This window comes from Dipodomys ordii, unplaced genomic scaffold, assembly GCF_000151885.1.
Source record: "Dipodomys ordii isolate 6190 unplaced genomic scaffold, Dord_2.0 Scaffold105, whole genome shotgun sequence".
Classification (NCBI taxonomy): domain Eukaryota; kingdom Metazoa; phylum Chordata; class Mammalia; order Rodentia; family Heteromyidae; genus Dipodomys; species Dipodomys ordii.
In genome coordinates, this window is record NW_012267321.1 from 244,153 (window position 1) to 256,128 (window position 11,976).

At 51.7% G+C, this 11,976-nt stretch overlaps 1 protein-coding gene across 1 annotated transcript in view; it reads right to left on the bottom strand.

Moving 5' to 3' along the window:
- Tmem143 (transmembrane protein 143) overlaps positions 1-11,976 on the bottom strand; it is a 23,181-nt gene that overhangs the window by 5,612 nt on the left and 5,593 nt on the right. Inside the window, exons 4-6 of the mRNA XM_013027826.1 lie at positions 5,910-6,104; positions 4,345-4,475; positions 3,821-4,100 (exon numbers count right to left, since the gene is read on the bottom strand). Coding sequence (XP_012883280.1) covers positions 3,821-4,100; positions 4,345-4,475; positions 5,910-6,104 — 606 coding nt within the window. The remainder of the gene's footprint in view (positions 1-3,820; positions 4,101-4,344; positions 4,476-5,909; positions 6,105-11,976) is intronic.

Sequence of the window (11,976 nt, forward strand, 5' to 3'; positions counted from 1 at the left end):
AGAGGGCTGGGAAGGTGGCTCAGTGGTAGAGCGCTTGCCTTGCATGCCTGAGGCCCTGGGTTCGATTCCTCAGTACCACATAAGCAAAAAGAAAAAGGCAGAAGTAGCACTGTGGCTCAAGCGGTAGAGCGCTAGCCTTGAGCTGAAGAGCTGAGGGACAGCGCCCAGGCCCAGAGTTCAGGCCCCACGACCGGACCCCAAAAAAAGAGCAGGGTGCTAGTGGCTCACACCTGTCATTCTAGCTACTTAGGAGGCTGAGATCTGAGGATCGTGGTTCAAAGCCAGGCCGTGCAGGAAAGTCTGTGTGAGACTCTTATCTCCAATGAACTACCAGAAAACCAGAAGTGGTATTTGTGGCTCAAGTGGTAGAGCGCTAGCCTTGAGCTCAAGAGCTGAGGGACAGCGCCCAGGCCCAGAGTTCAAGACCCCCGGGAAAAAAAAAAAAAGCTAGGTGCTTTGGCTCATGCCTATAATCCTAGCTAAGCGGGAGGCTGAGATCTGAAAATTGCAGTTCAAAGCCAATCCAGGTGGGAAAATCTGTAAGACTCTTGTCTCCAATTAACAAGCAGAAAACCAGAAGTGGAGCTGTGGCTCAAAGTGGTAGAGTGCTAACCTTGAGCAAAGGAGCTCAGGGACAGCACCCAGGCTCTGAGTTCAAGCCCCAAGCTGCCTACAAAACAAACAAACAAAAAAGCCAGAAGAAAGAGAGAGGAAGGAAGGAAGGAAGAAAGGAAGGGAGGGAAGGAAAGAGGGAGGGAGGGAGGCAGGCAGGCAGGCAGTCATGCACTCAGGCTGGGGTGCAGCTCAAAGCACAGGGCACAGGGCACAGCCGGAGAACGGAAGGAAGCCACCCAGGCATCCAGGAGGGTCAGGTGTCTTGTGGTCAGCTCAAGGCTGGCAGAGAATACAGATGTGGAGTGGCCTTGAGCAGAAGAAGGGGGCCTACATTCCACTGGGGCTCTGAGCTGAGATTCAGCCAAGAGGACAGGAGCTGGGAGAACATGGGGAGGGATGAGAAGAAGGGAGCAGGGAAGACTGGGAAGGGATGGGGGCTGTGAAGGGACAGGGTACAGGTGGGGACAAGAAGGGACAGGGAAAGAGGGCTGTGGGAGGGGAAGATCTGGGAGCGATGGAGGGGAAGAAGGACTCCAGTGAGAAGGGACAGCAGGGGGGGGGGAGAGGGGAGGAGGGAAGGGGAGGGGAGGAGACCATCCGTGGCCTTGGCCTGAGCCTGGACCTGGCCCTTCCCAGCCTAGCAGGCTCCCCAGCCCCAACCCAAGACCCCTGAGGAATAGGAGCACCAGCCTGTCCTGAACTATACTCAGCACAGACTCCTCAATGTACTGGACTCCCCTCTGGTCTCCTGCCTCCAGCCTTACCCTTGCCTTTATATCTTGCCTGCCCCAGCTCCCTGTTGCCTTAAAGGATAAAGCCCCATGCCCTGGACTCCAGCCCCGCTGACTCTCCCCCCCCCCTGCCATCCCCCCACCCCCCCTTCCCATCCTGGAAGCCACCAGCATAGCCTGGCTCTTATCTATAGGATTTATCACCTGTCTTGCTGAGAGTCTGTCAGAGACGCTGAAAAACAGCTTGAAAACCAATGAGCCAGCAAGAGAACGAACACACTCGGTACAAAGAACACCTCTCACCAGGCTACACTCCTGGGGCCAGTGCCAGCCTTGGGAGAAGCAGGAAAAGGTGTCACTTCCTGGCCAGCTCAGCCTCAAGACCTGGCCCAGGCCTGAGCAGGTGGAGCACAAGCCCAGGATGCACGCTCGGACCCTGCCCCTCGCCACCCTCCGCTCACATGCAGCAGATCAGGAAAGGTGCTTGTTAAAAATAACATTTCCCGGGCCCCCATCCCAGACTCCTCAATTCTGCTCCTTTGGGCTCCAGCCCAGGAGGCTGTATTCAGCTCCCCCCAGGGATAATGATCTCCAGGATGGATAGAGAGTCAGGAACAAATAGTCATCATTAGCATCATCTTAATAGCTAACTCCCATACAGGACTTCCTGTACTACATGCCAGCCTCTGGCCTCAGCTCTAAACGCATACTGATTCATTGAATCCCCACAGCACTCTTGCAGTCAGGGCCTGTCATGAGCTTGACTTTTTTGAGGCACAGAGAGGTTAAGGAACTTGCTTCAGATTACACAGCTAGCTGGACATAGTAGCCCTCACCTATAATCCCAGCTACTCCAGAGATGGAGACCAAGTGGAAGACCCTGAGTTCAAACTCCAGTACAATAATAATAATAACAAAACACAAATGAAAGGGCTGGGGATGTGACTCAAGTAATAAATAGACCAGTACTTGCCTGGTATGCATAAAGCAAGCACTGAAAAGCAAAAATCGAGCCAGGCTCCAGTGGCTCACACCTGTAATCCTAGCTACTCAAGATGCTGAGATATGAGGATCTCGGTTTGAAGCCAGGCCAGACAAAAAAGTCTGTGAGATTCTTATCTCCAATGAACTACTCAGAAAAAATTAGAGGTGGCCCTGTGGCTCAAGTGGTAGAGCACTAGCCTTGAGCACAAACAAGCTTAGAAACAGCGCACACAGACCCTGAGTTCAATCCCCAGGACTGGCAAAAAAAGGAAAAGAAAAACAAAAACAAAAACAAAAAACCCTTATCGAGATAGGTAGAAAAAGCTGGGCGCAGAAAAGGAAAAGAAAAGAAAAAACCCTTATCAAGATAGATAGAAAAAGCTGGGCGCCAGTGGCTCTCGCCTGTAATCCTAGCTACTCAGGAGGCTGAGATCTGAGGATCGCGGTTCAAAGCCAGCCCTGGCAGGAAAGGTCGTGAAACTCTTATCACCAATAAACCACTCAGAAAACCAGAAGTAGTGTTGTAGCTCAAGTGGTAGAGTGTTCACCTTGAGCTGAAGAGCTGAGGGACAGCACTCAGGCCCAGAGTTCAAGCCCCGTAACTGACAAAAAAAAAAAAAAGGTAGAAAAGAGAGGTACATAAAGACTCTCCAGGGAAGAAAAGGCACTGTCGCTGGGCGCCAGTGGCTCTCACCACTCAGGAGGCTGAGATCTGAGGATCGCCGTTCAAAGCCAGCCCAGGGAAGGAAAATCCTTGAGACAATTCTCCAATGAACCACCAGAAAACCGGAAATGGTGCTGTGTGGTTCAAATAGTAGAGTGCTTGCCTTGAGCAAGCACTTGTGCTAAAGAGCTCAGGGACAGCACCCAGGCCCAGAATTCAAGCCCCATGACTGACAAAGGAAAAAAAAAAAAAAGGCACAGCAAGCCAGCACCAGGCCAGCACCAGTTGCTCACATCTCCAGGAACTGAGACCTACATACAGGATCACAGTTCAGAGCCAGTGGGGGCAGAAAAGTCCTTGAGACTCCATCTCTAATTAGCCAGTGAAAAGCTGGGCTGGAGGTATGGCTCATGCCAAAAGAGCAAGAGTCCCTGAATTCAAACCCAGGTACTGCTAAACAAAAACAAAAACAAAACAAGGAAAGGCAGTGCGCGAACAGAAGGAAGAGCCAGAATCTGGGTAGGAATAAACGCAGGGCTGCAAGAGCTGAGTGAGAAGGAGCTAGATATGATGGACAAGATAGAGCTGGCCAATCAGGCAGCAGACCCTTGCTGGGATTTTTTTTTTTTTTTAACCAAAACCAGCCCTTGGATAGGACTCGCCACTGAACTACATTTCCCAGAAGTCTGTGCAGTTAGGTGTGCATTACGTGGCTTATCCCAGCCAATGGGAATGCAACAAAAGTAGTCATGATGAGAAGGGGGGGTGGTTGTCAGTGTAGAAGTTCAAGACCCAGGTTCGAATCCCCACTAAGGCCTGGGCTCACCTTGGAGGCCCTCAGGCCCATGAAGATGGCAAAGAACAGCAGCAGCAGGGAGGTGGCCATCTTGAGGTCGGTCAGTACCACCATGCCCACGTTGACGAAGAAGACCAGGCCAGACACCAGCAGCGTGAGGTTGAGCAGTGCGCGCCGCACAATGGAAGTGCGCACCTTGAGCTCGGGCAGCAGCTGCTCCAGGCCCTCCAGGGGAGTGTCCTTGAAGCTCTTGAGGACCAGGTGCCCCCGGCGTGTGCGGGCCGCCAGCACCACGCGCTTGAAGTACCGCCTGTCCAGTGGAACTGGATTCAGCAGGTGTCCCCAGAGGGTGGGTGTGGGGAGTGGGAGGGGATGGGCATCGGAATCTTATCCTCACCTCTCTGGACCTTGATTTCTCATTTTCCTTCCTTGAAATGGGGAGATGGTGGGAGGGGCCCAGACACACTTATGCTGAACATCAACCTGTCAGTCCCCTCTTAAGGCTAACTGGGATCCCTCTTGCATCTGCAGCCAGGGAACCAGGTCCCCCTCACCTCTCTGCAGGAGGCAACTTGGTGAAGAAGCCGCGCTTGGAGCCCACACTGGACAGACGGGGCAACAGGCCGACGCGCTGGCCCAGGGCCCAGAACTGCATGTAGATGTACTGATCCAAATTGATTGTCACCTGCCAAGGTGTGTGGGGGAAACAGAAGCAATGGGCCATGGGCGGGGCTGTCAAAGGCAGAGGCCCCTTCCCAGACATAGCAGCTCCCCACCCCCCACTTTGTCCCTTAGCCTCACCATTGCTCAGGCTGTACACCCTACAAGGACCACATCACTCACATAGTAGATGACTTCATTACCCTACTTCCTAGAATCTAAGCTGACACTGATTGGAAGATGTCTCAATTTTTTTTGTTGTTGTTGTTGGTTGTGGGGTTTGAACTCAGGGCCTGGGCGCTGTCCCTGAGCTCTTCACCTCAAGGCTAACACTCTACCACTTGAGCCACAGCACTACTTCCAGTTTTCTGGTGGTTTATTAGAGATAAGAGTCTCACGGACTTTCCCGCTCGGGCTGGCTTTGAACCGTGATCCTCAGATCTCAGCCTCCTAAGTAGCTAGGATGACAGGCATGAGCCACCAGTGCCCGGATTTCAATTATTTTTTTTTTTAAGAAGGAACTACAAAAGAAAATATTGCTAGGCACCAGTGGCTCACTCCTATCATCTTAGCTACTCAGGATAGCTATTCAGGGGGCTGAGATCTGAGGATCGCCGTTCAAAGCTAACCTGGGCAAGAAAGTCCTTGAGGGTCTTATCTCCAATAAACTACTCAGATAAAGCTGGAAATGGTACTGTAGCTCAAGTGGTAGAGTGCTAGCTTTGAGAAAAAGGAGCTCAGAGACATTGCCCAGGCCCAGAGTTCAAACCCTGGGCAGGACTGGCAAAAAAATGAAAAGAAAAAGAAAATATGTCTCAAAACTGTTCCTCAGTTTCACATTCCAGAATCAGAGGTGAGGAAATAGGACTTGCAAAGTATTGTGTGTGTGTGTGTGTGTGTGTGCACGCACGTGTGTGCACGCACGTGTGTGTGCACGTGGGTAGCTCAGAGCAGAACTCCCCGCCTTGCACATACTACTCAGGTGCTTACCCCTGACTTCCCAACCCAGCTACAGCTTAAAAATTCATGGAAGTAAGCCGGGCGCCGGTGGCTCACACCTGTCATCCTAGCTACTCAGGAGGCTGAGATCTGAGGATCATGTTGCAAAGCCAGCCAGGGCAGGAAAGTCTGTGAGACTCTTCTCTCCAATAAACCACCAGAAGGCCAGAAGTGGTGCTGTGGCTCAAGTGGTAGAGCGCTTGCCTTGAGCTGAAGAGAGAGAGACAGTGCCTAGGCCCAGAGTCCAAGCTCCATGACAAAAAACAAACCAAAACAAAAACTTGGGTCTTGATCCTCCTGTCTCCACCTCCTGAGTATCTGGGATTATAGGCATGCAGCACCACACCCAGCTTGAGGATATGTTTCCGCTAGATGGCACTGAAGTAACCTGAGAGACTGTGTGTGCCAACGTGGCAGTGCCCAGCCACACCACCCCACAGTGGTCCCGGGTAAGTGGTACCTGCACCTCGTCCTGAGGGTGGTGGACCACCAGAGCATAGGCCAGGGCGTCCTCAGACAGCGGAGAGAAGTTGGCCTGGGCTAGCAGGGGTTCCATAGCCCGCAGTACCTCCTGCTCATTGGCCAGGCGCTGGGGGTCTGTGAGGGATGGCTGGTCCAGGGTCTCTCTGTCAGGATTGATGGGGTCATACAAGGCCTGTGGAGAGAGGGGGGGAGGAAGAGGGGACAGGGTCACAGGGTCATAGGCTGTGTGGGCATTGAAGATGGCAGCTCTGTCCTCATTTTTTTTTTTTTTGGTCGGTCGTGGGACTTGAACTCTGGGCCTGGGTGCTGTCCCTCAGCTCTTCAGCTCAAGGCGAGTGCTCTACCTCTGGAGCCACAGTGCCACTTCAGGTGTTTTGGTGGTTCATTGGGAGATAAGAGTCTCACGGATGTTTCTGCCCAGGCTGGCTTTGAACCTCGATCCTCAGAATCCTCAGATCTCAGCCTTCTGAGTAGCTAGGATGACAAGTGTGAGCCATCGGCACCCGGCCTCATTTCTTTTCTGATTTTGGTTTTTTCTCTGGGACTTCAACTCAGCTCTTCCCATCGCTGCTCATAGCTGGTGCTCTACCACTTGAGCCATGCCCCTAGTCCAGCATTTTGCTGGTTAATTGGAGATAAGATCTGGAAGACTCTTCCACCCCAGGCTGGCTCTATACCACAATCATCAGATCTCAGCCTCCTGAGTAGCTGAGATTCCAGGATGAGCCACCTGTGCCCAGCCCTGACTGCTTTCCAGTCCATCTTTCTCTCCAAAGCCACCCATGTCCTACTAAACAGCGGCCCAGGCTTCTGCTCACCCTGCTTTGCCTCAACACTTCTGGACTGTTCTGCACTGGGCGGGGGGTGGGGGGGTGGGGGTGTTAGGAATCCACCCCCATACCACACCCTGTCCCCACCAGTTTCCCACTGTTTGGAATAAAACAGAATCTTTTCCCCACCCCTCAAGGCCCCTCACAAATAGGCTGTGCTTCCTTCCCCACACACACACACCCATCATCTCCCCCAAAACAAACTGATGAAAAAGGAGAAAGAAGCCTGAACTTCCAGCTGCCTACCTGGCTGTGGACAGTCAACCTCAGGATGGCACTTGGTTCCAGATGGGGATACACTGGCCTCTACAAGGCCAGCAGCTTCCATGTGCCCAGTCTCCAAAGCCAGATCTGATTTTTATTTTTCTCAGTGCTATGGATTATTAATCTCAGGGCCTTCTATTGTCTGGTCCATTTGTTGTTGTTGTTGTTGTTTTGCTTTAGTTTATTTTTCAGGTAAGGTCTCACGCTTTTGCTTACAGTGGACTCAGACCTCGATCCTCCCAATTCTGCCTCCTGAGAAGTTGGGAGTCCAAGGGTGAGGCATCACATCCAGCTGATTCTGAGAGACAAGGGAGGGTGTTCCAAGTAGGGGCAAACAGCCTGGGCCTCAGAAGACAGAAGGCAGACCAGAGCCCAGTGAGTCCTCTCCAGCAAGGCCGATGGCAGGATGGAGTGGGGGGAGGGAGAGGGGTGCTGGAGGAGCACAGGACTAGAACAGAGCCCAGGCTGTGCTCTGATCCTTCAATGCTGACTGGCAGACAGGGCCTCCCAGGCCCAACTCGAGGACCCACAGAGTAACCTTGAGAGCCTGAATGTCCTTGAGCCTGGTTCTCCCCCGGGGACCCTCACATCCACACAGGGCTCCCTGCCAGAAACTGGGGCCGAGCACATGATGGCTGCTCCCTGCCCTGCCCGCTCCACCAGCCCTGCCACACACACACACACACACACACACACACACACACTGACAACTATTCCCTCTATATTTTATTATTATTACTGGGGTATGAGCTCAGGACATCCTATTGGCCAGCCTGGTGCTCTACCCCTTGAACTATGCCCTTTGCCCTTTTTTGCTGTCGTCATTTTGGCAGACAGGAGAGTCTTTGCTTTTCTCCCCAGGGCTAGCCTCTGAGCTGGTGAGCTGGATCCTCCTATCTAGGCCCTTCACAATAGCCAGGGTTACAGGAATACACCATCACACTGTTTATTGGTTGAGATGAAGGTCTCACTTCCCCCCCAAACCCCCACCCCCTAAGTCTAGCCTCGAACCTTAATCCTCCTATTTCTGCCTTCTAAGTTGCTGGCATTACAGGCATGAACTAACATGCCCAGCTGTCATGCACAGGAATGCCATGCTAACTATGTGTCAAGTACAGTCTGCCCACCATGAGGGAAACATAGTAAGAAAACATTACTATAGTCATCCTTACTTATCTGGAAATCAAAGTATAGAGAATTAAGCGAATTCCCCAGGTCACACAACCAGGAAGCGAACCCAAATCACACACCTGGCCCCCTCCACCACTACTAAAATCCTTCCAAGGCTCTCACTGTCCTTAGGAGTGAGGATCAACCCTCCACCCCATCCCTGCCAAGAATATAAACTGGGATGTGGTTCAAGTGGAGGCTGAGGTCTCAAGATCACAGTTTGAAGTCAGCCCAGGCAGGAAAGCCTATGAGACTTATCTTTTTTGCCAGTCCTGGGGCTTGAACTCAGGGCCTGGGCACTGTCCCTGAGCTTCTTTGGCTCAAGGCTCAGCACTCTACCACCTGAGTTACAGCACCACTTCTGGCTTTTTCTGTGTATGTGGTACTGAGGAATCGAACCCAGGGTTTCATGCATTTGAGGCAAGCACTCTACCACTAAGCCATATTTCCAGCTGTTTTTTTTTCTTCTTATCAGTCATAGGGCTTGAACTCTAGGCCTGGGCACTGTCCCTGAGCTTATGTGCTCAAGGCTAGCACTCTACCACTTTGAGCCACAGCGTCATTTCTGGTTTTCTAGTGGTTCACTGGAGATAAGAGGCTCACAGACTTTCCTGCCTGGGCTGGCTTTGAACCTGGATCCTCAGATCTCAAGCCTTCTGAGTAACTAGGATTAAAGGTGTGAGCCACCAGCACTTGGCTCCGTGAAATGCTTATCTCCAATGAATTTCGTGCAGAAATGGGGCTGTGGCTGAAGGCATAGAATACCAGCCTTGAGTGAAAAAAAGCTCAAGGACAGTGCCCAGACCCTGAGTTCAAGCCCCGGGACTTGGTGGGAAGGGCCCTGTCATGTCAGGGTTAGTGTGAGCACACAAGCCTCAAAGGGAGCATCACCAGCCTTTGGCCTTGGCCAGGCCCTGCACTGCACCTCCCCTACACTGATTCACCCTTACCCGGCCTGGCCTGGATCCCGCCATCCTGTCTGTCCCCCACAGGGCCACCAGAGGGCGACCTTTCCCCCCTCTGCTCAGCCACCTCTGGACTTTGAACCGAACGAAGCAATTCCTGCACTGCCTCCCTGGCACTGCTGTTCCCACGGCCTCCTCTCCCCGCCACAGGCCTCCTGGCTCTTCCTCCTCAGCCTCAGGGTCTTTGCATCTGGCTGGCTTTTCACCTCCTTCAGTTTTTTTTGCTCAAAAGTCATCTCACCTGCTGGGTCCCGGTGGCTCACGCCTGTAATCCTAGCTACTCAGGAGGCTGAGATCTGAGGATCATGATTCAAGGCCAGCCCGAGCAGGAAAGTCCGTGAGACTCTTATCTCCAATAAACCACTCGAAAACTGGAAGTGGTGCTGTGGCTCAAGTAGTAGACCACTCACCTTGAGCTGAAGAGCTCAAGGACAGTGCCTAGGCCCAGAGTTCAAGCTCCACGACCACCCCCCCCCAAAAAAAAAAGGTCACCTCCTTCTGGAGGCCCCTCCTTACTATCTCAAGTAAAATTGCAAAACACCCCCTCCCATGCAGGTGGAGAGGTGACACACACCTGTAATCCCAGGACTTAGGAGGCTAAGGCAGGAAGATTGGGAGTTTGAGGTCAGCCTGAGCTACATATTGAGACCTTCTCTAAAAATTGAATACAAGATCAGGGCTGGGAAGATGGCTCAGTGGTAGAGCACTTGCCTTGCATGCCTGAGGCCCTGGGTTCGATTCCTCAGCACCACATAAGCAAAATGAAAAAAGCCGGAAGTGGTGCTGTGGCTCAAGTGGTAGAGCGCTAGCCTTGAGCTGAAGAGCTGAGGGACAGCATCCAGGCCCAGAGTTCAGGCCCCACAACCGGACAATAAAAAAAAAAGAACAAAAAAAATTGAATACAAGATCAGTCACATTGGCTCAGGCCTGTAATCTCAGCTGCTTGGAAGGGAGGGAAGTCAAAAGGACTGTGGTTTGGGCACTGGTGGCTCACTCCTGTCATCCTAGCTACTCAGGAGGCTGAGATCTGAGCCAGACTAGGCAGAAAAGTCCCTGTGAGACCCTTATCTCAAATTAAACACTCAAAAACTGGAAGTGGCACTGTAACTCAAAATGGTAGAGCACTAGCCTTGAGCAAAAGAACTCAGGGACAGCACCTAGGCCCTGAGTTCAAGCCCCATGACCAACCACCACCAACAACAACAAAATACAGATTGTGGTTTGAGGCCAGGCTCATCAAAAAGCTAACAAGACCCCATCTTCACAATAAGCTGTGTGTGTGGTTGCATGCCTGTTATCCCAGTTATGCAGGAGGAATAGAATCTAGGTAAAAATAAAAGACCCAATCTGACAAATAACAACAAAAAGAGGCTTCAGGTGGAACTCAAGGGGTAGAGCACCTGCCTAGCAAGCACGATGCCTTGAATTCAAACCCCAATACCACCTGAACAAAAGGAGAAGATAGAGACAACTTGGAAAGAACATGGCTAAGTGTGGTGGGTCACCCATGCAGCCTCAGGAGGCAGACATAGGAGGATCACAGTCCAGATCCAGATCCAGATCACAGATCCAAGTGGGCCCAAACCTGAGATGTTATATCAAAAACAAAAACTAAATCAAAGTTTAAAAAGACCTAACAGAGCCGGGTGCCGGTGGCTCACGCCTGTCATCGTAGCTACTCAGGAGGCTGAGATCTGAGGATCGCGGTTCAAAGCCAGGAAAATCCAAGAGACTCTTATCTCCAATAAACCACAAGAAAAAAAATGGAAGTGGCGCTGCGGCTCAAGTGGTAGAGCACTTGCCTTGAGCTGAAGAGCTGAGGGACAACACCCAGGCCCAGAGTTCAAGCTCCATGACTGACCAAAAAACAATTTTTAAAAAGACCTAACAGCATGTGACTCAAGTGGTAGAGTGCTTGTCTATAAACAAGCAAACACCAAGAAGAAGCACATGACTGGCATTCTGGCAAAGCTAGGAGAGAGAACACTGGAGTTTCCCTTGAGCCTCTGGAACTGAGAATAATGTGTTTTGTGTTTTTTTTTTTTTTTGGCATTTGTGGTGCTTGAACTCAGGGACTCCGTGCTGTTCCTGAGCTTTTTCACTCAAGGCTAGACTCAGTGCCACTTCCAGTTTTTAGGTGGTTAATTGGAGATAAGAATCTCATAGAGCCTGACGCTGGTGCTCACACCTATAATTCTAGCTACTTAAGAGGCTGAGCTATGGGGCTGGGAAGGTGGCTCAGTGGTAGAGCGCTTGCCTTGCATGCAGGAGGCCCTGGGTTCTAATTCCTCAGCACCACATAACCAGAAAAAAGAAAAAAAAAGCCGGAAGTGGCGCTATGGGTCAAGCGGTAGAGTGTAAGCCTTGAGTTGAAGAGCTGAGGGACAGTGCCCAGGCCCAGAGTTCAGGCCCATGACCGGATCCCCCTCCCCCACAAAAAAAAATGAGAGACTGAGATATGAGGATCAAGGTTTGAAGCCAGCCCAGGCAGGAAAATCTACTAGCTTCTTTTTTTTTTTTTTATTTTGTCGGTCATGGGGTCTGAACTTTGGTAGCGCTCTACCATTTGAGCCACACTACCAGTTCTGGCTTTTTCTGGTTATGTGGTGTTGAGAAATCGAACCCAGGGCCTCATGCATGCAAGGCAAGCACTCTACCACTGAGCCACCTTCCCAGCCCTCCATGAGACTCTTTTTTTTGGGGGGGGGTCCGGTTGTGGGGCCTGAACTCTGGGTCTGGGCTCTGTCCCTCAGCTCTTCAGCTCAAGGCTAGCGCTCTACCACTTGAGCCACAGCGCCACTTCCGGCTTTTTTCT